The sequence below is a fragment of the Oncorhynchus masou genome, chromosome 5 (assembly GCF_036934945.1).
Source record: "Oncorhynchus masou masou isolate Uvic2021 chromosome 5, UVic_Omas_1.1, whole genome shotgun sequence".
Lineage (NCBI taxonomy): Eukaryota > Metazoa > Chordata > Actinopteri > Salmoniformes > Salmonidae > Oncorhynchus > Oncorhynchus masou.
Window position 1 is genome coordinate 19503899 of NC_088216.1, and position 22647 is coordinate 19526545.

The 22647-nt window shown below is 41.9% G+C and overlaps 1 protein-coding gene across 6 annotated transcripts in view; it reads left to right on the top strand.

Moving 5' to 3' along the window:
* LOC135536275 (activating transcription factor 7-interacting protein 1-like) overlaps positions 1–22647 on the top strand; it is a 58702-nt gene that overhangs the window by 13074 nt on the left and 22981 nt on the right. For 5 of the 6 annotated variants that reach the window (XM_064962643.1, XM_064962638.1, XM_064962664.1 and 2 more), the window contains one exon: positions 21813–21858. In XM_064962643.1, the coding sequence (XP_064818715.1) occupies positions 21813–21858 (46 nt within the window). Of the gene's footprint in view, positions 1–8602; positions 8626–21812; positions 21859–22647 lie in introns of those variants that run through there. The other variant, XM_064962660.1, reaches the window with a different exon arrangement.

The following is a 22647-nucleotide window of genomic DNA, read 5'->3' on the forward strand; positions in this document are numbered from 1 at the left end:
ACAGATAGTAGTAGTAGTAGTAGTAGTAGTAGTAGTAGTAGTAGTAGTAGTAGTAGCAGCAGTGTAAAAGAGGGGTCTGGGTAGTGCTTTCATTAGCTGTTCAGGAGTCTTATGGCTTGGGGGTAGAAGCTGTTAAGAAGCGTTTTGCACCAAGATTTGGTCGCTCCGGTACCGTTTGCTGTGCGGTTGCAGAGAGAACAGTCTATGACTAGGGTGGCTGGAGTCTTTGACAATTTTTAGGGCCTCCCTCAGACACCGCCTGGTATAGAGGTCCTGGATGGCAGAAAGCTTGGCCCCAGTGATGTACTGTGCCGTACGCACTACCCTCTGTAGTTTCTTGCAGGTCGGAGACCGAGCATTTGCCATACCAGGCAGTGACGCAACCAGTCAGGATGCTCTCGATGGTGCAGCTGTAGAACGTTTTGAGTTTCTGAGGACCCATGCCAAATCTTTTCAGTCTCCTGAGGGGGAATAGGTTTTGTCGTGCCCTCTTCACGACTGTCTTAGTGTGTTTAGACCATGGTAGTTTGTTGGTGATGTGGACGCCAAGGAACATGAAGCTTTCAACCTGCTCCACTACAGCCCTGTCGATGAGAATGGGGGAATGCTTGGTCCTCCTTTTCCTGTAGTCCACAATCATCTCCTTTGTCTTGATCACGTTGAGTGAGAGATTGTTGTCCTGGCACCACACGGCCAGGTCTTTGACCTCCTCCCTATAGGCTGTCTCATCGTTGCCAGTGATCAACACTGTTGTGTTGTCTGCAAACTTAATGATGGTGTTGGAGTTGTGCCTTGCCGTGCAGTCATTAGTGAACAGGGAGTACAGGAGGGGACTAAGCACGCACCCCTGTGGTGCCCCCGCGTTGAGGATCAGCATGGCAGATGTGTTGTTACCTACCCTTACCACGTGGGGCAGCCCACCAGGAAGTCCAGGATTCAGTTGCAGATTGAGGTGTTTAGTCCCAGGGTCCTTCGCTTAGTGATGAGCTTTGAAGGTACTATGGTATTGAACGCTGAGCTGTAGTCAATGAAGAGCATTCTCACATAGGTGTTCCTTTTGTCCAGGTGGGAAAGGATAGTGTTGAGTGCAATAGAGTTTGCCTCATCTGTTGGGGCGGTATGCAAATTGGAGTCGGTCTAGGTTTCTGGAATAATGGTGTTGATATGAGCCATGACCAGCCTTTCAAATCACATCTTGCCTACAGACGTGAGTGCTACAGGTCGGTAGTCATTTAGGCATGTTACCTTAGTGTTCTTGGGAACATGGACTATGATCTGCTTGCAATATGTTTGTATTACAGACGGTCAGGGACAGGTTGAAAATGTCAGTGAAGACATTTGCCAGTTGGTCAGCGCATGCTTGTTAACCTGTTGTGTGTTTTTCATCTGCGTTAACATTCACAAGGCCGCAGGGCCAGACGGATTACCAGGACATGTACTCCTGTGTATCTTTTCTGTCTATAGTGTGCTCAGCTGCCCTAATATTCCATACTGGTCAGGGCTGGACATAAATGCTTATCCTCTTGTCCAGGAAAAGTTTTTTTTTTAAATTGTCGGACAAGAAGAATATAGATTTAAGTTGTCCGAATGGACAAGTAAAACAAATCACAATAAATTCACAATATCAAACAAGGAGGGCCCTGATACAATATTCAATAGACAATGGCTTAATATTAAAATCTATTTTTCATGTACATAAATAATAAAGACTACATGTCATCGGGTAGGTGATATGCACATTGGCTACAGCCTTGTGTCCAAACCTATGCTGACATGAGGGAGACGCCAGAAAACGTAGCAGTTTTAATGAGACTTTAATGAGACTTTTAATTGCATAAATATAGGCTAAGCGGCCGTCTAGTTTGACACACATTTTGAAGGATTATTAGCCTAACATTAACATCTAAAGGCTTGATTCTGTTGACATAGGCTACACGAGGCAGGGTTTGTTCAGATTAAAAGGTCACAAAACCGGAGAGTGAAGGACAGTGCTGGGTGCCAGATCACACACCTTGAATCTGAGCAGAGGCAGGCAGCATTTTAAAACTATTTAACCATAAATGTAATTGTCTAAAACTTGGAAGTTTTATGTGTCATATTAGTAACCAATGCTAGTTGATGCATCTTTAGATCTCCCCTCTTTCTTCATTTCTAATGGATATTTTCATCTCTGTCACATGAAACCACTTGGTATTTTCCTGCTAATTGCATTTTAGAACATTTGATGTATTGTTTATTCTCCCAGGGACGACAGGACGAGCCTTGGAGGCAATTATATTCTAAAGACAAAAAGTATTTGGTTGTAATTGTAATGTTGCAATATTTTATTGGCTACGGAAAATGGCCAACCATCCTCCAGAAGAGCCTTAAAGTTGTATTTTGAGACAGGCTTGAATGTGCAAAGAAGCCATTAGGCTGAGTGTGGCCACAATTTTTGTCTGATTCTCTATGGTAAAAAAAAGGTTCCCTGCGTCATACAATGATATAAAAATTGTGTCACAGACCTTTTTTTTTTTGAGCTTTTGGACAAGTAAAAAATGGCTAAAAAAGTTCATGTCGAGCCCACCTGGTGTAAAGGCACATGGAGAATAATTGATCCCTGTAATGATTGATATTTGTCCAATTTTACAACTTGTAAACATTGATACATTCGACTATGGTATCTAAGGTTATATACTCTCGGGCTTTTTTGAACATAACAGTTAAAGGTCATTACTTTAATTAGCGTTCTCATTTTAGGACAGAAGTAGTCTAGATTTCTGGTGTTTTAATTAAACGGTTTTATCTCTCCAGCTCCCTCTCTAGTTGTAAAAAAAAAAAAATCCTCCCCCTACCTCTGTCAGAATGGTTTAGTCCTAGCTAGACTGTAATTTTCCATGCTGCTGCAGACTGCTAGGGTGGGTGAGGGGTGGCCGCTAAGCTTGTCAGGCTGTGCGCTTTAGCACTGACTGTGCTGTTAGCCTGTTTTTTTGCAGACAAAAAGAAATCTCTGTGCTGCATGCTTCTGCCAAAGTTACTAAATAAGTAGTCTATTTTGCTTTTGTAGTAACTTTTAAGATGGCAATTCTGAGGTAAATCCTAAAGGCAGAAAATTGTTTTGTTTCCATCCTTTTGTTCTGAGGGTGTTACATTGTGCAGTTAGTCAGCCTGTGCTGGGTCAGTGTTGCCTGTGCTGGTCATGTTTAGCGATGAGGTTGAGACTGTGATGGTTTCACTGTGCGCACGTGTGCACAACCTTGCAAAAGAACACACTATGCTGAAACAGATGGCACAGTCCAACCTCAGCCCCCCCCACCCTCCCGCTTTTTTCTTCCTTCCTCTGCTGTTGCTAGTTCCCTAAACACAAACTAATCACGCCAAACTAATCATGCCAAACTAATCACGCGTACGACCTCTGTCCAACGGAAGGCCTACTTCTCCAGACTATTCCTTTTCAAGGTTTACTTGAATTTCTTATATATATTTTTTAAAACACCTATACCCAAGTTACGCTATTCTGACTAGTATCTACACTTCAGTATTTAACTTAGCTACTGTTCTATTTGTTTGTTTGTTGGATAAAGAGTGCTATGTTAACAGCGCTTCCAAAACGTAGATAATGCGTTTAAAAAAAATACGTATTTATGTAACACTATGCCGTTTTATTTGGTCATTGTGTATTTTGTCTTAGGTACATTTGTATTTATTTTTTTGTATAAAAAATATGCACATTTTGGGCATTTAGATATTCATGTCGAGCTATTTGTGTGATAGAGGTGAGAGGGTCTGAACAGTTTGGGGACAATACTAGAAACCTTAAGTATTGTGATGTCAGACAAAATTGTGGCAAAGCATTGCTGCTAAGTGAAAAAGGTATTGAATCATCATTGGCACAAGAATAGGAGCTTGAACAGGAAAGTGATACCTTCATATCTACCAATATTTTCTCCTTAGTTTCCCGGCTAATTGAGTCAAATGAGGCTCTTGGAAAATTAACTGTAAAAGGCGACAAAACCAAACTGTCTTTGATCAACACTGGGATATGAACAGTGATCAAAGCTCATGTTGTGTGGCTCCTCCCGCCTTGCCACTAATTGAAAAACACACCTGAGGATTGAAAGGTAGAGATCATCTTGGATCTAGTCCAATTAACAAAAGTCTAATTATTCAGAGGCTGTCAAGTCATTTGTCCTTGTCGAGGCAGTGAAAAGTAAGTGGAGAAATTCTTTAAGATTTCTGCAGACCACCCACCTCAGCCAAATCAGTTGTGAATGTAAAATTCAACGTACAATGTTTACTCAACATTGCTGAGACTGATCGCCTACCTTGTGTATTGGGAGAGGTCTAAAAGGGGAGGGAATTTTCACAGAAATTGTAATCTGAAAGGAGTTTCTGAAATGTATGCCGGCAGCCAGAGGATGCAGCTCACATAGGTCTAGCAACAGAACATTAGAGCACTCTGCACTTGGATTGGGGCCTTATTTAACAGGAGAGAAAATAAATAAAACTGTATCTTGGACTAGGCTTGAAGCCCAGCCCGTCTCTGCTAACTTTTTGGTTTGACCATATCCTCTCACTGCTGTGTAGCAAGACAGGCGAGTTGTATTTATTCACTTTTTACTTCGTATTGCCCTATGCTAATGCTAATGATTGACAGATCAGCAGTATTTTACAATGACAAATGAGAGGACTTGCCTTCCTGTATACCTGCATAGTTTTTGAAAGTAATTTTCAGATGTTTGCCAGTGCCTGTGCTTTCATACGGATGAATTCAGGAATGGGCAGATCGCTGGAAATCTATTTATAATGCGCTCCAATCACAGACATGCCCATGAATTTTCAAGGCTTTCCCTGATTTTACACATCTGTGAATTATTGTGCTGCTGTGTAGCCACATATCCATCTGGAATTATTGTGAGCTATGAACAGAACACAGTACTAGTCAAGTACTACTAGCCTAGTAAATCACTAAGGTTGGTCAGAGGAGACAAACATTACCAAAGGAATAGAAGCAAGGACAAAATGGTGATGAGGAGTCTTTTTTACTCCAGTTTGGAGGTATACAGTGGACAGTTTACCGCTATTGCAGACCAGAAACCAATCATCTAAGGCCCACATCAATCAGTAAATGCTGTAGTATATAGCAGAGGATTAGCTTGAACCGCATAATGGGAGCTTCAGGAGAAAATATACCCAAACAAAATACATTTAACCTAATTGATCGGCATAACCAAACAGAAAATGGTGTGGGATGGATGAGGAAGTAAAAAGCAAACTTAACCTAAACCTTAACCTAAAAACTTAACCTTAACCTAAAAAGCAAACTTAACCCACTTTTTATACAAATAAAAACGAATGAAACCATTTATGTAAAATTGGCATACAGAGCAAATCATTTAACATGAAGGTAATGTAAGTTGATGCACTGTTGTACTCCAGTGGATTGGATATGTGTTCAGTTAATAGCGTGTGAGGGCTCAGCCTGGCAGTGCACACAGCAGAACTGGCGGACATTTTGTTTTTTTCTGCAGTGAATCCAGTTTTTTCTGCAGTGAATGAAAGAGGAGTGGGGAGGGGAAACGACGCGCACTGTGCAATAACATTGGAATGTGAATAGCGCCATTGTAACATAACAGGATGGGATTTCACCTTATTCTTTTTATATCACGGAAACTCATCAGAGATTAGAAAATAACATGTTAATAATTCTTATTGTAAAGTTTAGGAAAAATGTGACTAAACAATTTTTCATCATCCATTCGAAGACATTTGGGTAAAATCAGTCTTGCAATCAGAGTCAGCAACCTTTTGGTTTCTTTGTTAGCAATAGGAGTCCATACAAGAGACATAATTATCAATCTTTCGGTAGAATCAAAAATATGAATGCAACATATGAAGTGTTGGTCTCATGTTTCATGAGCTGAAATAAAAGATCCCAGAAATGTTCCATATGCACTAAAAGCTTATTTTTCTCATCTTGTTGACCAATTTGTTTTACATCCCTGTTAGTGAGCATTTCTCCTTTGTCAAGATAATCCATCCACCTGACAGGTGTGGCATATCAAGAAGCTGATTAAACATCATGCTCATTACACAGGTGCACCTTCTGCTGGGGACAATAAAATGCCACTCTAAAATGTGCATTTTTAACACACAACACAATGCCACGTCTCAAGTTTTGAGGGAGTGTGCAATTGGCACGCTGACTGCAGGAATGTCCAACAGAGCAGTTGCCAGAAAATTGAATATTAATTTCTCTACCATAAGCCGCTCCGGCATCATTTTAGAGAATTTGGCAGTACATCCAACTGGCCTCGCAACCGCAGACCACTTTTAACCATGCCAGCCCAGGACCTCCACATCCGGCTTCTTCACCTGTGAGATCGTCGATGAGACCAGCCACCCGGACAGCTGATGAAACTGGGTTTGCACAACCAAAGAATTTCTGCGCAGTCTCGGGAAGCTCATCTGCGTGTTCGTTGTCTTCACCCGTGTCTTGACCTGATGACAGTTTTGCATCGTAACTGATTTCAGTGGGAAAAGGCTCCATTCGATGGCCACTGGCACGCTGCAGAAGTGTGCTCTTCACGGATGAATCCCGATTTCAACTGTACTGGACAGATGGCAGAGAGTGTAAAGTGTATGGCGTCATTTGAGCGAGCGGTTTGCTGATGTCAATGTTGTGAACAGAGTGCCCCAGGGTGCCATTGGGGTTATGGTATGGGCCGGCATAAGCTACACACAACGAACACAATTGCATTTTATAATTTGCGATTTGAATGCACAAAGATCTGCCGCCATCACCTCATTTTTCAGCATGATAATGCACAGCCCCATGTCTCAAAGATCTGTACACAATTTCTGGAAGCAGAAAATGTCCCAGTTCTTCCATGGCCTGCATACTCACAAGACATGTCACCAATTGAGCATGTTTGGGATGCTCTGGATCAATTTGTACGACAGCGTGGTCCACATCCCTTCGATATCCAGCAACTTCGCACAGCCATTGAAAAGGAGTGGGACAACATTCCACAGGCCACAATCAACAGCCTGATCATCTCTATGTGAAGGAGATGTCGCGCTGCATGAGGCTAATTGGTGTTCACACCAGATACTGACTGGTTTTCTGATCAATGCCCCAACCTCTTTTTTTAAAGAAATATGTGACCAACAGATGCATATCTGTATTCCCAGTTATGTAAAATCCATAGATGAGGGCCTAAATAATTAATTAAAATTGACTCATTTCCTTATATGAACTGTAACTCAAGTTAAATCTTTGACATTTTTGCTTGTTTTTGTTGTGTATAATTATGTGAAGTGTAAAATGATACCTAAAAGTAGGAGGAGTTTAAACTCTCGTCCTCCTGCACAAGTGAACGTTTCAGCCAAGTGCTAAGCCTGGCTGCGCACAGCAGCAGAACTGGTGGACATTTTGAGTTTCTGCTGGCAGTCCTCAGGCAGTCTATGAAAGCGGAAGGGAGTGGGGGATGGGCATACTACGCAGTGAGCTATTATCGACTGAATAACTGCAATATCAGCAGCATTTTTAAATTATCTATTTTTGGTTTCACGTTATGATCCAAGAACTATGCAAGAAACAGAAAACATAGTCCTGACTTTCACGAAGGAGTAAACTATCAACTACCATCTTTTTTTATGCATGTTTGCTTTATCATTGTATTGCTATTGCCATTTGTGATTTTCGGCCTTTTTAATTAATAAAAATACTTATTACTATACAATTATCACACTTCTCAGAAATTGTGTTACCTGTGTTACTTGTGTACCTTTTCTATCTATATTCCATAATGGTGTTCAGGTACAAGGAACATGATTGATCCCTGTATTGATTGATATTTGTCAAGTTTTACAACTCGTAAACATTAATACAGTTAACTATGGTGTCTAAGATTATGTACTCTCTCAGGCGTTTACATTTATTTTTTACATTACACCAAAGGATCTTATATTCATTAGCGTCCTTATTTTAGGACAGAAGTAGTTTAGATTTCTGGTGGTTAATTAAACAAACGGTTCTCTCTCTCTACCTTCCTCTCCAGTTATAAAAAAAATCCTCCCCCTACTTCTACCTGAATGGTTTAGTCCTAGCTAGGCTGTAGTTTTCCATGCAGCTGCAGACTGCTAGGGTGGGGGAGGGGTAGTACTAAGTGTGTCAGGCTGTGCACTTTAGTACTGACTGTGTTGCTAACCTTGTTTTTTTGCAGGCAAAAATATGTCAGTGCTGCATGCTTCTGCTAAATTTACTAAAAATATTTACATTTATTGTTGTGGCTTTTAATATGGCTACCCTGAGGTAAATCCCAAAGGGAGAAAATCCTTTTGTTTCTATATGTTTTGTTCTGAGGGTGTTACATTGTGCAGTTTGTCGGCCTGTGCTGGGTCAGTGTTGCCTGTGTTGAGCCATGAGGCTGAGACTACAGCGGTTTCACAGTGCGCACAACTTTGCACAAGGACACTCTAGGCTGAAACAGATGGAACAGTCCAACCCTAGCCCCCCTCACCCTCCTGCTTTGTCTCTTCCTCCCTCTGCTGTTGCTAGTTCCCTCAATGAACACAGCCAAATGAATCACGTGTACGATTTCTGTCCAATGGAAGGCCTTCTCCAGACTTCTCCGGTTCAAGGTTTACTTGAATTTCTTTATTTTTTTGAAGAATGTTGTACACCTATAATGGCGTTGCTCTATTCTGACTAGTATCTTAGGCGACATTTTAGTATTGAACTTGGTTATTGTCCTATTTTTTGTTCCGTGAAGGAGTGCTGTGCTAACCCCAATTCTGAAACGTAGATGTTTTTTATGAAGTGTTATTTTTTTAAATAATATTTTTTACAATAGCGCTGTATTTATGTTTTGTTTTAGGAAAAAGTTTTTTTTTTTTTTAATTTTCTGTAGTAAAAGGGTAGTAGCTTTGACATTTAGATTGTCCATGCCCTGCTATTTGTGTACAAGGAAGTGAGAGGGTCAGAACAGTTGGAGGGGAATGCTGGAAGTCTGAAGTATTGTGTTAGGAGCAATGCTTTTCAGCCAGTCCGAATGTGTAAAAATCTTTGTCTGACAATTGAAAAAGGTCATCATTGGCACCGGAACAAGAACAGGAGCTTTAATAGGAAGGTGATATCTCTATATCTACCAATAGTTTCTCATATTGGTTTCCTGGCTAGTGGAGTTCTATGGGGATGTTAGAAAAAAATAATTAATGCTGCAAAACCACAAACTGTTTCTGATCAACACTGGGATATGAACACTGATCAAAGCTTGTGTTGCGTGGTTCCTCCCGCCTTGCCACTAATTGAAAAACACACCTGAGGTTTGAAAGGTAGAAATGAGCTTGCATCAAGTCCAATGAACAAACGCTCCATTATTCAGAGCTGTCAACAGTAATTTGTTCTTGTCGAGGCAGTGAAAAGTAAGAGCAGGAATTCTTGAAGATTTCTGTAGACCACCAACGTCAGCCAAATCAGTTGTGAAATTCAACATACAATGTTTCATCAACATTGCTGAGACTGATCGCCTACCTTTGCCTGTCTTGGGATAGATCTGAAAGCGGAGGGAATTTTCACAGAAATTACAATCTGAAAGGAGTTCCTGAAATGTATGCCATCAGCCTGAGGATGCAGCTCACATAGGCCTAGCAACAGAACATGAGGGCACTCATTTAACAGGAAAAAACATTCACTAAATATAATGTAGCATGGACTACGGCTTGGAGCCCATCCCAACTCTGCTCAATTTTTGGTTTAACCAAACCTGCAAGGCAGGTTTTTTTCTTCGTATTGCCCGATGGTAATGATTTTAAAGATCAGCAGTGTTTTATAATGACAAATTAGAAGAATTGCCTTCCTGAATAAACAAAATGTTTTTAAAAGTAATTTTAAGATGTTAGCCGGTGCCTGTGTTGTTATACGGATGAATTCAGGAATGGGCAGATTACTGGAAATCTATTTATAATGCGCTGCAATCAGAGATATGCCGATAAATTGTCAGGTCTTTTCTTGATTTTACACATCTGAATTGTTTTGCTGCTGTTTGGCCACATCCCTCTGGAATTGTTGAGAGCTATGAACAAAACACAGAGTACTAGTCAAGTACGACTAGCCTAGTAAATCACTAGTGTTGGTCAGAGGAGACAAACATTACCAAAGGAATAGAAGCAAGGACAAGATGGTGATGAGGAGTGGTTTTTTTCCCTCCAGTTTGGAGGTATACAGTGGATAGTTTACACCTATTGCAGACCAGAAACCAATCATCTATGACCCACATCAATCAGTAATTGCTGCAGTATATAGTACAGCGGAGGACTAGCTTGAATCCCATCCTGGAGTTTCAGGAGAAAATATACCCAAACAGGAACACTAAAATAACACATCCTAGATCTGAATGAATGAAATATTCTTATTAAATACTTTTTTCTTTACAAAGTTGAATGTGCTGACAACAAAATCACACAAATTATCAATGGAAATCAAATTTATCAACCCATGGATGTCTGGATTTGGAGTCACACTCAAAATTAAAGTGGAAAACCACACTACAGGATGATCCAAATTTGATGTAATGTCCTTTAAAACAAGTCAAAATGAGTCTCAGTAGTGTGTGTGGCTTCCCCGTGCCTGTATGACCTCCCTACAACGCCTGGGCATGCTCCTGATGAGGTGGCGTTGGTCTCCTGAAGGATCTCCTCCCAGACCTGGACGAAAGCATCCGCCAACTCCTGTACAGTCTGTGGTGCAACGTGGCGTTGGTGGATGGAGCGAGACATGATGTCCCAGATGTGCTCAATTGGATTCAGGTCTGGGGAACGGGCAGGCCAGTCCATAGCATCAATGCCTTCCTCTTGCAGGAACTGCTGATACACTCCAGCCACATGAGGTCTAGCATTGTCTTGCATTAGGAGGAACCCAGGGCCAACTGCACCAGCATATTGTCTCACAAGGGGTCTGAGGATCTCATCTCGGTACCTAATGGCAGTCAGGCTACCTCTGGCAAGCACATGGAGGGCTGTGCGGCCCCCCAAAGAAATGCCACCCCACACCATGACTGACCCACCGCCAAACCGGTACCTAATGGCAGTCAGGCTACCTCTGGCAAGCACATGGAGGGCTGTGCGGCCCCCCCAAAGAAATGCCACCCCACACCATGACTGACCCACCGCCAAACCGGTCATGCTGGGGGATGCTGCAGGCAGCAGAGCGTTCTCCACGGCGTCTCCAGACTCTGTCACGTATGTCACATGTGCTCAGTGTGAACCTGCTTTCATCTGTGAAGCGCACAGGGCGCCAGTGGCGAATTTGCCAATCTTGGTGTTCTCTGGCAAATGCCAAACGTCCTGCACGGTGTTGGGCTGTAAGCACAACCCCCACCTGTGGGTGTCGGGCCCTCATACCACCCTCATGGAGTCTGTTTCTGACCGTTTGAGCAGACACATGCACATTTGTGGCCTGCTGGAGGTCATTTTGCAGGGCTCTGGCAGTGCTCCTCCTGCTCCTCCTTGCACAAAGGCAGAGGTTGCGGTCCTGCTGCTGGGTTGTTGCCCTCCTACGGCCTCCTCCACGTCTCCTGATGTACTGGCCTGTCTCCTGGTAGCGCCTCCATGCTCTGGACACTACGCTGACAGACACAGCAAACCTTCTTGCCACAGCTCGCATTGATGTGCCATCCTGGATGAGCTGCACTACCTGAGCCACTTGTGTGGGTTGTAGACTCCGTCTCATGCTACCACTAGAGTGAAAGCACCGCCAGCATTCAAAAGTGACCAAAACATCAGCTAGGAAGCATAGGAACTGAGAAGTGGTCTGTGGTCACCACCTGCAGAACCACTCCTTTATTGGGGGTGTCTTGCTAATTGCCTAATTTCCACCTGTTGTCTATTCCATTTGTACAACAGCATGTGAAATGTATTGTCAATCAGTGTTGCTTCCTAAGTGGATAGTTTGATTTCACAGAAGTGTGATTGACTTGGAGTTACATTGTTGTTTTAGTGTTCCCTTTATTTTTTTGAGCAGTGTACATTTAACCTAATTTATCAGCATAACCAAACAGAAAATGGTGTGGAATGGAGGAGGAAGTACATAATAACTACTTTGAATTTTTTAATTTTTTTTTGTACAAAGCAAACTGAACCTACTTTTTATACAAATACATAACAAATCAAAACGACTATGCAAAATTGGCATACAGAGCAAATACTTTATTAACATGGAGGTGATGTAACTTGATACAGTGGATTGAAAATGTGTTCAGTTAGTAGCCTGTGAGTGCTCAGCCTGAATGGCTGTGCACACAGCAGAGCTGGTGGCCATTTTGTTTTTTTTCTGCAGTGAATCCAGAACACGGGTAATGAAAGAGTGGGGGAGGGGAGGACTACGAGCACTGTGCAATAACATTGGAATGTGAACAGCGCTGTTGTAACATAACAGGATGTGATTTCACCTTTTTTAGTTTTTTTAACAAGGAAACTAAAATGAGAAAATAACATGTTAATCATTTGTATTGTAAAGTTATGAGAAAAAATGTTACTGAACATATTGTTTTTCATCATCCATTCGGAGGACATTTTGGTCAAATTAGTATTTCCATCAGAGTCAGTGATCTTTTGGTTTCTTTGTTTCTAATAGGATTCAATACATGAGACAAATAATGTTACAAATTGCGATATTTCGCTACAATCCCCATTGTATGTATACTGAAGAAAAACATGTAAGGTGTTGGTCACATGTTTCCTGAGCTGAAATAATAGATCCCAGACATTTTCCATATGCACAAAAAGCTTATTTCTCTAATTTTGTGCACAAATGTGTTTACATACCTGTTAGTGAGCATTTCTCTTTTGCCAAGATAATCCATCCACCTGACAGGTGTGGCATATCAAGAAGCTGATTAAACAGCATGATCATTAACAGGCCACTATAAAATGTGCATTTTTGTCACACAACACCAATGTCATGTGTCTCAAGTTTTGAGGGAGTGTGCAATTGGCATGCTGACTGCTGGAATGTCCACCAGAGCTGTTGCCAGAGAATTGAATATACCTTTTTTTTTACCATAAGCCGTTTCCAACGTTGTTTTAGATTCTAGTATGTCCAACCGGCATCACAACCGCAGTCCACGTGTAACCACGCCAGCCTAGGACCTCCACATCCGGCTTCTTCACCTGTGGGATCCTTGATGAGACCAGCCACCCGGACAGTTGATGAAACTGTGGGTTTGCACCACCAAAGAATTTCTGCACAAACTGTCAGAAACAGTCTCGGGAAGCTCATCTGCATGCTCGTTGTCCTTACCAGGGTCTTGACCTGAATGCAGTTTTGCTTCATAACGGATTTCAGTGGGAAACGCCTCCGATGGCCACTGGCACGCTGCAGAAGTGTGCTCTTCACGGATGAATCCTGATTTCAACTGTACCGGACAGATGGCAGGCGGTGTAACGTATATGTGTGGGCGAGTGGTTTGCTGATGTCAACGTTATGAACAGAGTGCCCCATGGTGGCGTTGGGGTTATGTTATGAGCAGGCATAAGCTATGAACACAATTGCATTTTATTGTTTACGATTTGAATGCACGAATATCTGCCGGCATCACGTCTTGTTTCAGCATGATAATGCACAGCCCCAATTCTTCCATGGCCTGTATACTCAGCCGACAGGTCACCCACATGTTTGGGATGCTCTGGATCGACGTGTACGACCGCGTGATCCAGATCCCACAGGCCACAATCAACAGCCTGGTAACCTTTATGTGAAGGAGATGTCGTGCTGCATGAGGCAAATGGTGGTCACACCAGATACTGACTGGTTTTCTGATCTATGCCCCTGCCTCTTTTTTTTAAGGTTTCAGATGCATATCCCTGTCATGTGAAATCCATAGATGAGGGCCCAATTAATTTATTTCAATTGACTCATTTCCTTATATGAACTGTAAATCGTTGACATTTTTTGCTTGTTTTTGTTAAGTGTATAATTATGTTTAGAGTAAAATTATACCTAAAAGTAGGAGGAGTTTAAACTCGTCCTCCTGCACAAGTGAATGTTTCAGCCAACAGCTGCCAAGTGCTAAACCTGGCTGCGCACAGCAGCAGAACTGGTGGACATTTTGAGTTTCTGCTGGCAGTTCCTCACGCAGTCTATGAAAGAAGGGAGTGGGGGATGGGCATACTACGCAGTGAGCTATTAGCTGGCTAGTGTTCTACTGAATAACTGTAATATCAGCAGCATTTTTAAATGATCTATTTTTGGTTTCATCATGTAATCCAAGAACATCATGTCATCCAAGCACATAAAAGAGTTTTAGTCCTGACTCTCAACAATGAGTAAAAAACAATCAACAACCATCTTTTTCTGTACATGTTCACTTTATCATTGTATTGCTATTGCCATTAGTGATTATAGGTCTGTTAAGTAAAATCCTTATTTCTAAACAATTTTATCACACTTTCTTCTCAGAAATTGTATGTTTTCACCTGTGTTATCTTTGTATCTTTTCTATCTACAGTGCCTTCGGAAAGTATTTAGGTTACAGCATTATTCTAAAATGGATTAAATAGTTTTTTCTCTTCATGAATCTACACACAATACCCCGTAATGACAAAGCAAAAACAGGTTATTCGATTTTTTTCCCCCCCACATGTACATAAGTATTCAGAGCCTTTACTCAGTGCTTTGTTGAAGTACCTTTGGCAGCAATTACAGCCTCGAGTCTTATTGGGTATGACGCTATGAGCTTGACATACCTGTATTTGGGGAGTTTCTTCCGTTCTTCTCTGCAGAACCTCTCAAGCTCTGTCAGGTTGGATGGGGAGCGTCACTGCACAGCTATTTTCAGTTCTCTCCAGAGATATTCGATCGGGTTCTGTTCCGGGCTCTGGCTGGGCCACTCAAGGACATTCAGAGACTTGTCCCCGAAGCCACTCCTGCGCTCTGTGCTTAGGGTTGTTGTCCTGTTGGAAGGTGAACCTTCGCCCCCACTCTGAGGTCCTGAGCTCTCTGGAGCAGGTTTTCATCAAGGATCTCTCTGTAATTTGCTCCATTCATCTTTCCCTTGATGCTGACTACTCTCCCAGTCCCTGCTGCTGGAAAAACATCCCCACAGCATGATGCTGCTACCACCATGCTTCACCGTAGAAATGGTGCAAGGTTTCCTTCAGATGTGACGGCGGCATTCAGGCCGAATAATTCAATCTTGGTTTCATCCTACCAGGGAATCTTGTTTTTCATGGTCTGTGACTCCTTTAGGTGCCTTTTGGCAAACTCCAAGTGGGCTGTCATGTGTCTTTTACTGTGGAGTGGCTTCGGTCTGGCCACTCTACAATAAAGTCCTGATTGGTGGAGTGCTGCAGAGATGGTTGACCTTCTGGAAGGTTCTCCCATCTCCACAGAGGAATCTGGAGCTCTGTCAGAGTCACCATCGGGTTCTTGGTCGCCTCCCTGACCAAAGCCTTTCTCCCCCGATTGCTCATTTTGCCCGGGCGTTCAGCTCTTGGAAGAGTCTTGGTGGTTCCAACTTCTTCCATTTAAGAATGATGGAGGCCACTTTGTTCTTGAGGACCTTTAGTGCTGCAGAAATGTTTTGGTTCCCTTCCCCAGATCTGTGCCTCGACACAATCCTGTTTCAGAGCTCTACGTACAATTCCTTCGACCTCATGGCTTGGTTTTTACTCTAACATGCGCTGGCAACTGTGGGACCTTATATAGACAGGTATGTGCCTTTCCAAATCATGTCTAATCATTTGAATTTACCACAGGTGTACTCCAATCAAGTTGTAGAAACATCTCAAGGATGATCACTGAAACAGGATGCACCGGAGTGAAATGTTGAGTCTCATAGCAAATGCTCTGAATACTTATGTAACTAAGGTATTTCTGTACGCAAAACATCTAATACCTGTTTTCGCTTTGTGATTATGGGGTATTGTTTGTAGATTGCTGAGGATTTGTTACATAATCCATTTTAGAATAAGGCTGTAATGTGGAACAAGTCAAGGGGTATGAATACTTTCCGAAGGTAGTGTATAGTGTGCTCAGCTGCCCTAATATTCCATACTGGTGTTCAGGTACAAGGAACATGATTGATCCCTGATCGATTGATATTTGTCAAATTGTACAACTCGTAAACCTTGGTACATTTGATTATGGTGTCTAAGGTTATGTACTCTCTCAGGATTTTTAAAATCATTACAGTGAAAGGTCCTTATTTTCATTTGCATTCTTATTTGAGGACAGAAGTAGTCTAGATTTCTGATGGTTAATTCAACAGTTCTATCTCTCTACCACCCTCTCTAGTTAGAAACAAATATTTCCCCCCTACTTCTTTCAGAATGGTTTAGTCCTAGCTAGGCTGTAATTTTCCATGCAGCGTTAAACTGTGCTAGTGTGGGGGAGGGGTGGTACTAAGTGTGTCAGGCTTGTGCACTCTAGTACTGACTGCGCTTCTAGCCTGAGTTTTTTTGCGGGCAAAAACCAGTCTCTGTGCTGCATGCTTCTGCCAAAGTTACCAAAAAGGTGTATTTTGCATTTGTTTTACTAGGTGTTAGTATGGCCACTCTGATGTAAATCCTAAAGGGGAGAATCATTTTGTTTCCATCCTTTTGTTCTGAAGGTGTTACATTGTGTAGTTTGTCAGCCTGTGCTCGGTCAGTTTTTCCTAGTTTGAGCCATGAGGCTGAGACTATGACGGTTTCACTGCGGGCACAACCTTGCACAAGAACACTCTATGCTGAAACAGATGGAACAGTCCAACCTTAGTCCCCCTCGCCCTCATGCTTTTTTTTCTTCCTCCCTCTGCTGTTGCGAGTTCCCTCAATCAACACAGTCGAAAAAATAGCGCGTAAGACTTCTGTCCAACGGAAGGCCTTACTTCTCCTGTTCAAGGTTTACTTGAATTTTTGATTTTAACGAATCTTGTACACCTATACCCATGTTGCTATTTTAATTTTACCTTTATTTAACTAGGCACGGTCGTTAAGAACAATTTCTTATTTTCAATGATGGCCTAGGAACAGTGGGTTAACTGCCTGTTCAGGGGCAGAACGACAGATTTGTACCTAGTCAGCTCGGGGATTTGAACTTGCAACCTTCCGGTTACAAGCCTAAAGCTCTAACCACTAGGCTACCCTGCCGCCCCAGGACTACATTTCAGAATTTAACTTGGCTACTATTGAAATTAGTTTTTTTTGCTAAAGAGTGCTAAAGTAACCACGATTCCGAAACGTAGATAATATACGGGTTTTTTTGTGTGTTATTTTTAAATACTATTTTATGCAATGGGGCTGTTTTTGTTTTGTATTAGGATAAATATTTGTATATAATTTCTGTATTTGTAAAGTAGCATTTTTGGCATTTAGATTTTCATGCCCTGCTATTTGTGAGAGGAAGTGAGAGGGTCAGAACAGTTTGGAGAGAATGCTGGAAGCCTTAAGCATTATGGTAGCAGCAATGCTTTGCAATCAGTCCGAATATGTAAAAAACTTTTGTCTGACAAGTGAAAACTGTATTGAATAATCATTGGCACCGGAACAAGAACAGAAGCTTATACAGGAAGGTGATATGTTCATATCCACCAAACTGTTCTCCTATTGGTTTCCTGGCAAATGGAGTTCTATTGGGATCTTAGAAAATAAAACTGTAAATGTGACAAATATCCAAACTAGGTCTCATCAATGCTAATCAAAACTCATGTTGCATGACTCCCGCCGTGCTACTGATTGAAAACACACATGGGATATGAAAGGTACAGATCATCTTGGATCGAGTCCAGTTAACAAGCGTCTCATTATTCTGAGGCTGTCATTCGTCTTTGTTGAGGCAGTGAAAAGTAAGTTGAGGAATTCTCAAAGATTTCTGCAGACCACCTTGGTCAGCTAAATCAGCCGTGAATGTAAAATTCAACTTAAAATGTTTACTCAACATTGCTGCGAGCGATAGCCTCCATTTTCCTGTGTCTTGAGAGATCAGAAATTGAAGGGAATTTACACTGAAATAGTCATCTGAATGGAGTTCCTGAATGCTGGTAGCCTGAGGATGCAGCTCTCATAGGCATATCAACAGAACATTAGAGCACTCTGCACTTGGGTTAAAAGGCTCTGGGTTAAAAAGCTCTGATTAACAGGAGAAAACATTCACTAAATAAAACTGCATCTTGAACTAGGCTTGAAGCCCAGCCCGTCTCTGCTAACTTTTTGGTTTGACCATATCCTCTCACTGCTGTGGAGCAAGGCAGGCAAGAGTTTATTTAGTTTGTGTTCGTATTTAATTTGTGTTCGTATTGCCCTATGCTTATGGTTGTAAGATCAGCAGTATTTTACAAGGACTTACATTGACAAATGATAGGAATTGGCTACCTGTATACCTGCATACTTTTTAAACGCAGCCATGCAATCTATAAAGACAAACATTGGCAGTAGAAGGGCCTTACTGAAGCTCTCAGTGACCTTCATCTTGGCACGGTCATAGGATGCCACCTTTCCAACAAATCAGTTGGTAAAATGTTGGTAAAATGTCTGCCCTGCTAGAGCTGCCCCAGACAACTGTAAGTGCTGTTATTGTGAAGTGGAAGTGGAAACGTCTAGGAGCAACAATGGCCCCAGCCGCGAAGTGATAGGCCACACAAGCTCACAGAACGTGACCGCCGAGTGCTGAAGCACGTAGCATGTACAAATTGTCTGTCCTCCGTTGCAACACTCACTTCCGAGTTTCAAACTGCTTATGGAAGCAACTTGGAAGCAACTTCAGCACAAAAACTGTTAGTCGGGAGCGGCATGAAATGGGTTTCCATGGCCGAGCATCCGCACACAAGCTTAAGATCACCATAAGCAATGCCAAGTATCGGCTGGAGTGGTGTAAAGCTTGCCACCATTGGACTCTGGAGCAGTGAAAACGCATTCTCTGGAGTGACAAATCACATTTCACCATCTGGCAGTCTGACGGATGAATCTGGGCTTGGTGGATGCCAGAAGAACGCTACCTGCCTGAATGCATAGTTTCAACTCAAGTTTGGTGGAGGAATAATGGTCTGGGGCTGTTCATGGTTCGGGCTTGGCCCCTTAGTTCCAGTGAAAGGAAATCTTAATGCTACAGCATACAATTACATTCCAGATGATTCTGTGCTTCCAACTTTGTGGCAACAGTTTGGGGAAGGGCCTTCCTGTTTCAGCATGGCAATGCCCCTGTGTACAAAGCAAGGTTCATACAGAAATGGTTTGTAGAGATTGGTGTGGAACAACTTGACTGGCCTGCACAGAGCCCTAACCTCAACCCCATAAAACACCTTTGGAGTGAATTGGAACGCCAACTACGAGCCAGGCCTAATCGCCCAACATCAGTGCCTGACCTCACTAATGCTCTTATGGCTTGTGGCTGAATGAAAGCAAGTTCCCGCAGCAATGTTCCAGCATTTAGTGGAAAGCCTTCCCAGAAGAGTGTAGGCTGGTTTAGCAGCAAAGGGGGGACCATTGGAATGAGATGTTTGACAAGCAGGTGTCCACATACAATACCACATCTGGAATTGTTGTGAGCTATGAACAGAACACAGTACTAGTCAAGTACTACTAGCCTAGTAAATCACTAGTGTTGGTCAGAGGAGACAAACATTACCAAAGGAATAGAAGCAAGGACAAGATGGTGATGAGGAGTCTTTTTTTTCCTCCAGTTTGGAGGTATACAGTGGATAGTTTACACCTATTGCAGACCAGAAACCAATCATCTATGGCCCACATCAATCAGTAATTGCTGCAGTATATAGTACAGCGGAGGACTAGCTTAAATCCCATCATGGGAGCTTCAGGAGAAAATATATCCAAACGATATACATTTTAACCTAATTGATCAGCATAAATTAACACAAAAATGATGTGGGATTGATGAGGAAGTACATCATAACTACACCGTTTTTTACTAAATTATTATTTTTTTTAAACTTAAACTAACCCTTTATACAAATAATTTACGAAACCTTATTATTAACATGGATGTGAATTGATACACTATTGTACTACTGTGGATTGGATGCGTGTTCAGGTAGCAGCGTGTGAGGACTCAGCTTGGCTGGCTGCGCACACATCAGAGCTGGTGGCCATTTTGTTTTTTTCTGCTGTGAATCCAGAACGCGGGTAATGAAAGAGTGGGGGAGGGGAAGACTGCGCAGTGTGCAATAACATTGGAATGTGAGTCGTTGTAACATAATAGAATGTGATTTCACCTTATTAGTTTTATATCAAGGAAGCTCTTATCAGGGGTGAGAAAATCATATGATAATAGTTGATATAGTAAATGAATGAGGCAAAATGTTATGGAACATATTATTTTTCATCATCCATTCGAAAGGCCATTTTTTAAGTCGAAGGACATAATAAAAATGTTAGATAAATGATCAAACTCAAAATAGAACTCGAAAACCCCCCATATCTGTATTGATATGAGGGGTAGCTGTGCGCTTAGTTGTAACAGAGTGTCATTGGTATGTAGGCTAGCGAAGCCTGCAGCTCTGTCTGCCTAGAGCTGTAACTTAGTTTGCACAGTCTGTGTAAAGGACGTGCTCTCTCTGTGTGTAGGTTGCTTAACGGAAGTTGTAAAATTTCTGTGACTGTTTGTCATGTGATACCCGGCTGCACATTGAAGTCAAAGACACATGGGGTGGGGCCACCAGCCACGTGGCCTATTTATATAGCTGTAAGCAGTCTGCTGCAGTCTGTCTAGGCAGCAATGCAGCAAAAATGCAGTAGACTGTTGTACCTGGAACTGATACAATAATGCAGTTTCTTGGGCCTGGAATTTATTGAGTTTACAGGGCCAAACTAAAGCACCTGATGACCTAGCTCAATTTAATATGCTGGGTGAAAATCAATTGGTTCGGATAGCAGTATCTGCCAATTTCTGGGAAACATTTAGAAAAAAGAACCTACTCCTCACCTCAACAATATCATGGTTATTTTGTTGTTTCGCAGATGTGTTTGTTATTTGGAAACCACTGCATTTTGATGAGTGGTAATGTCATTCAGTGACGTGCGTAACCTGTCCCTTTGGAAAGTAAAATATCACTAGGGATCAGACAGCAATGCTAGGTAACGGTTTCACTACGTCAACTAGAATGGTGTATTGTAACTTGGCTAAAGGCCTATTGCTCTATGTCTAGGTTGCTATGACCAAATAGTTTGAATATTTTTGTATAGTATTAGTCCGTTTTCTATATGTTTTATATCGTTTTTATAGTATTTTACAGTTTCTCTGACTGCTGTCTGTTTCTGCTCATATTTGGAGTGTTCAGGCGAGGCAGATGGCTCATCATCTTCCATTATTCACACTAGTTTGTCTGTGCCTTTAGCTTGGAATTCATTATTTTTTATGTTTTATCTCTGTACTGATCCTATGGAGCCTTCTGCACAAACTGATCAGTTATGTACCGAAAATGTACTTTCAATGCTTCATTTTGTCGTCATCCTCCTGTTGTGCAAGTTTGTCTGTGTGTTTTGGTGGTTCTAGACAATTGTGAGAAAATGATCTGGACATTTCTAGGTGTCTCTTGAAGCACAGAAGCCTAAGTAGTGATAGTAAATCTCATTCGCGAAGACTAGCCTACCCTTTTTTTGCTGTTTTTTGGCCATTGTGAAATATCATACTTGTAAAACGTCAAACTGTCAGGAGCTTTGCAACACCCGCGGCCTGTTCTATTATTAATTATTACGGCCACCATCTCTTGACTAGTAAAACATGTCTGCAACTTGTTTTTTTATGATGTACTTATTAATGAAAGGCTCTATATGTTGCTGAAATGTGCTTTAAGTCGTTACATTGAATTAATAATAAATACATTTTCCCCCTCTAGGTTATTGGATCCTTTTGGTGTCAAATCCATGATCGGAAACCTCCAGGTGAGATATTATTTTAAATCTAATATAGGACCATTGACACCCCTAGGTCACATTTGACTAAATACAAAAATCCATATGAATGTCATATTTTGTATATTGTTCTTAAAGATTGTGTCAATGTCACTGTAACTATGAGAAAATGACTGTCAGCGAAATATAAACTCCATAAGCACAAATTGGAACCTAGCCCCGAAGCTGGCATGCGTTCGACAATTGCAACTGTATAAGGTAAATCATGCAGTCCTTGCATAACCCTTCCTCCCTGTTGCCAACGGAGCCTGTATCTAGGGGCCCTGATTGGCTGAGGAAAAGGACCAATAAGAGCAAAGGGGAGGGACAAAAGCAAGTAATGTTGCTGCCATCCTCTGGGATAATGTCATATCCATGCAGACTGGACCGGCTGTGTTGGAATTGACAACGCAAAAGCTTGTCAGCCAATTGAAGAGAGGAATAGTGTTCTTACAGTGAAAAGTATAGTCTTCTGTCATGTTGGTATGTTCATCACCCCTGGACCACATGGCATCTCAAGTTCGCAATCCTGAGGATAAAAAGTTGTGAGCGAACATGCGGGACTAAACTTCAGTGGAGAGGAAGCTGGACTTGAGACCATTTTGATAGACTTCTGCTGAGTCACTCTTTCTGCTGAAATTGACTCTTGTATAGAATGGTTCTGTATGCTGAGCTCACAGGGAAAAAGAACCTTCTAGAATAGAACAAAGAGGGGAAAAACATACCAACAGGGTTCTACAGTGACCCCTAGTGGTGTCCCAGAACACTGCATCGGTTTTG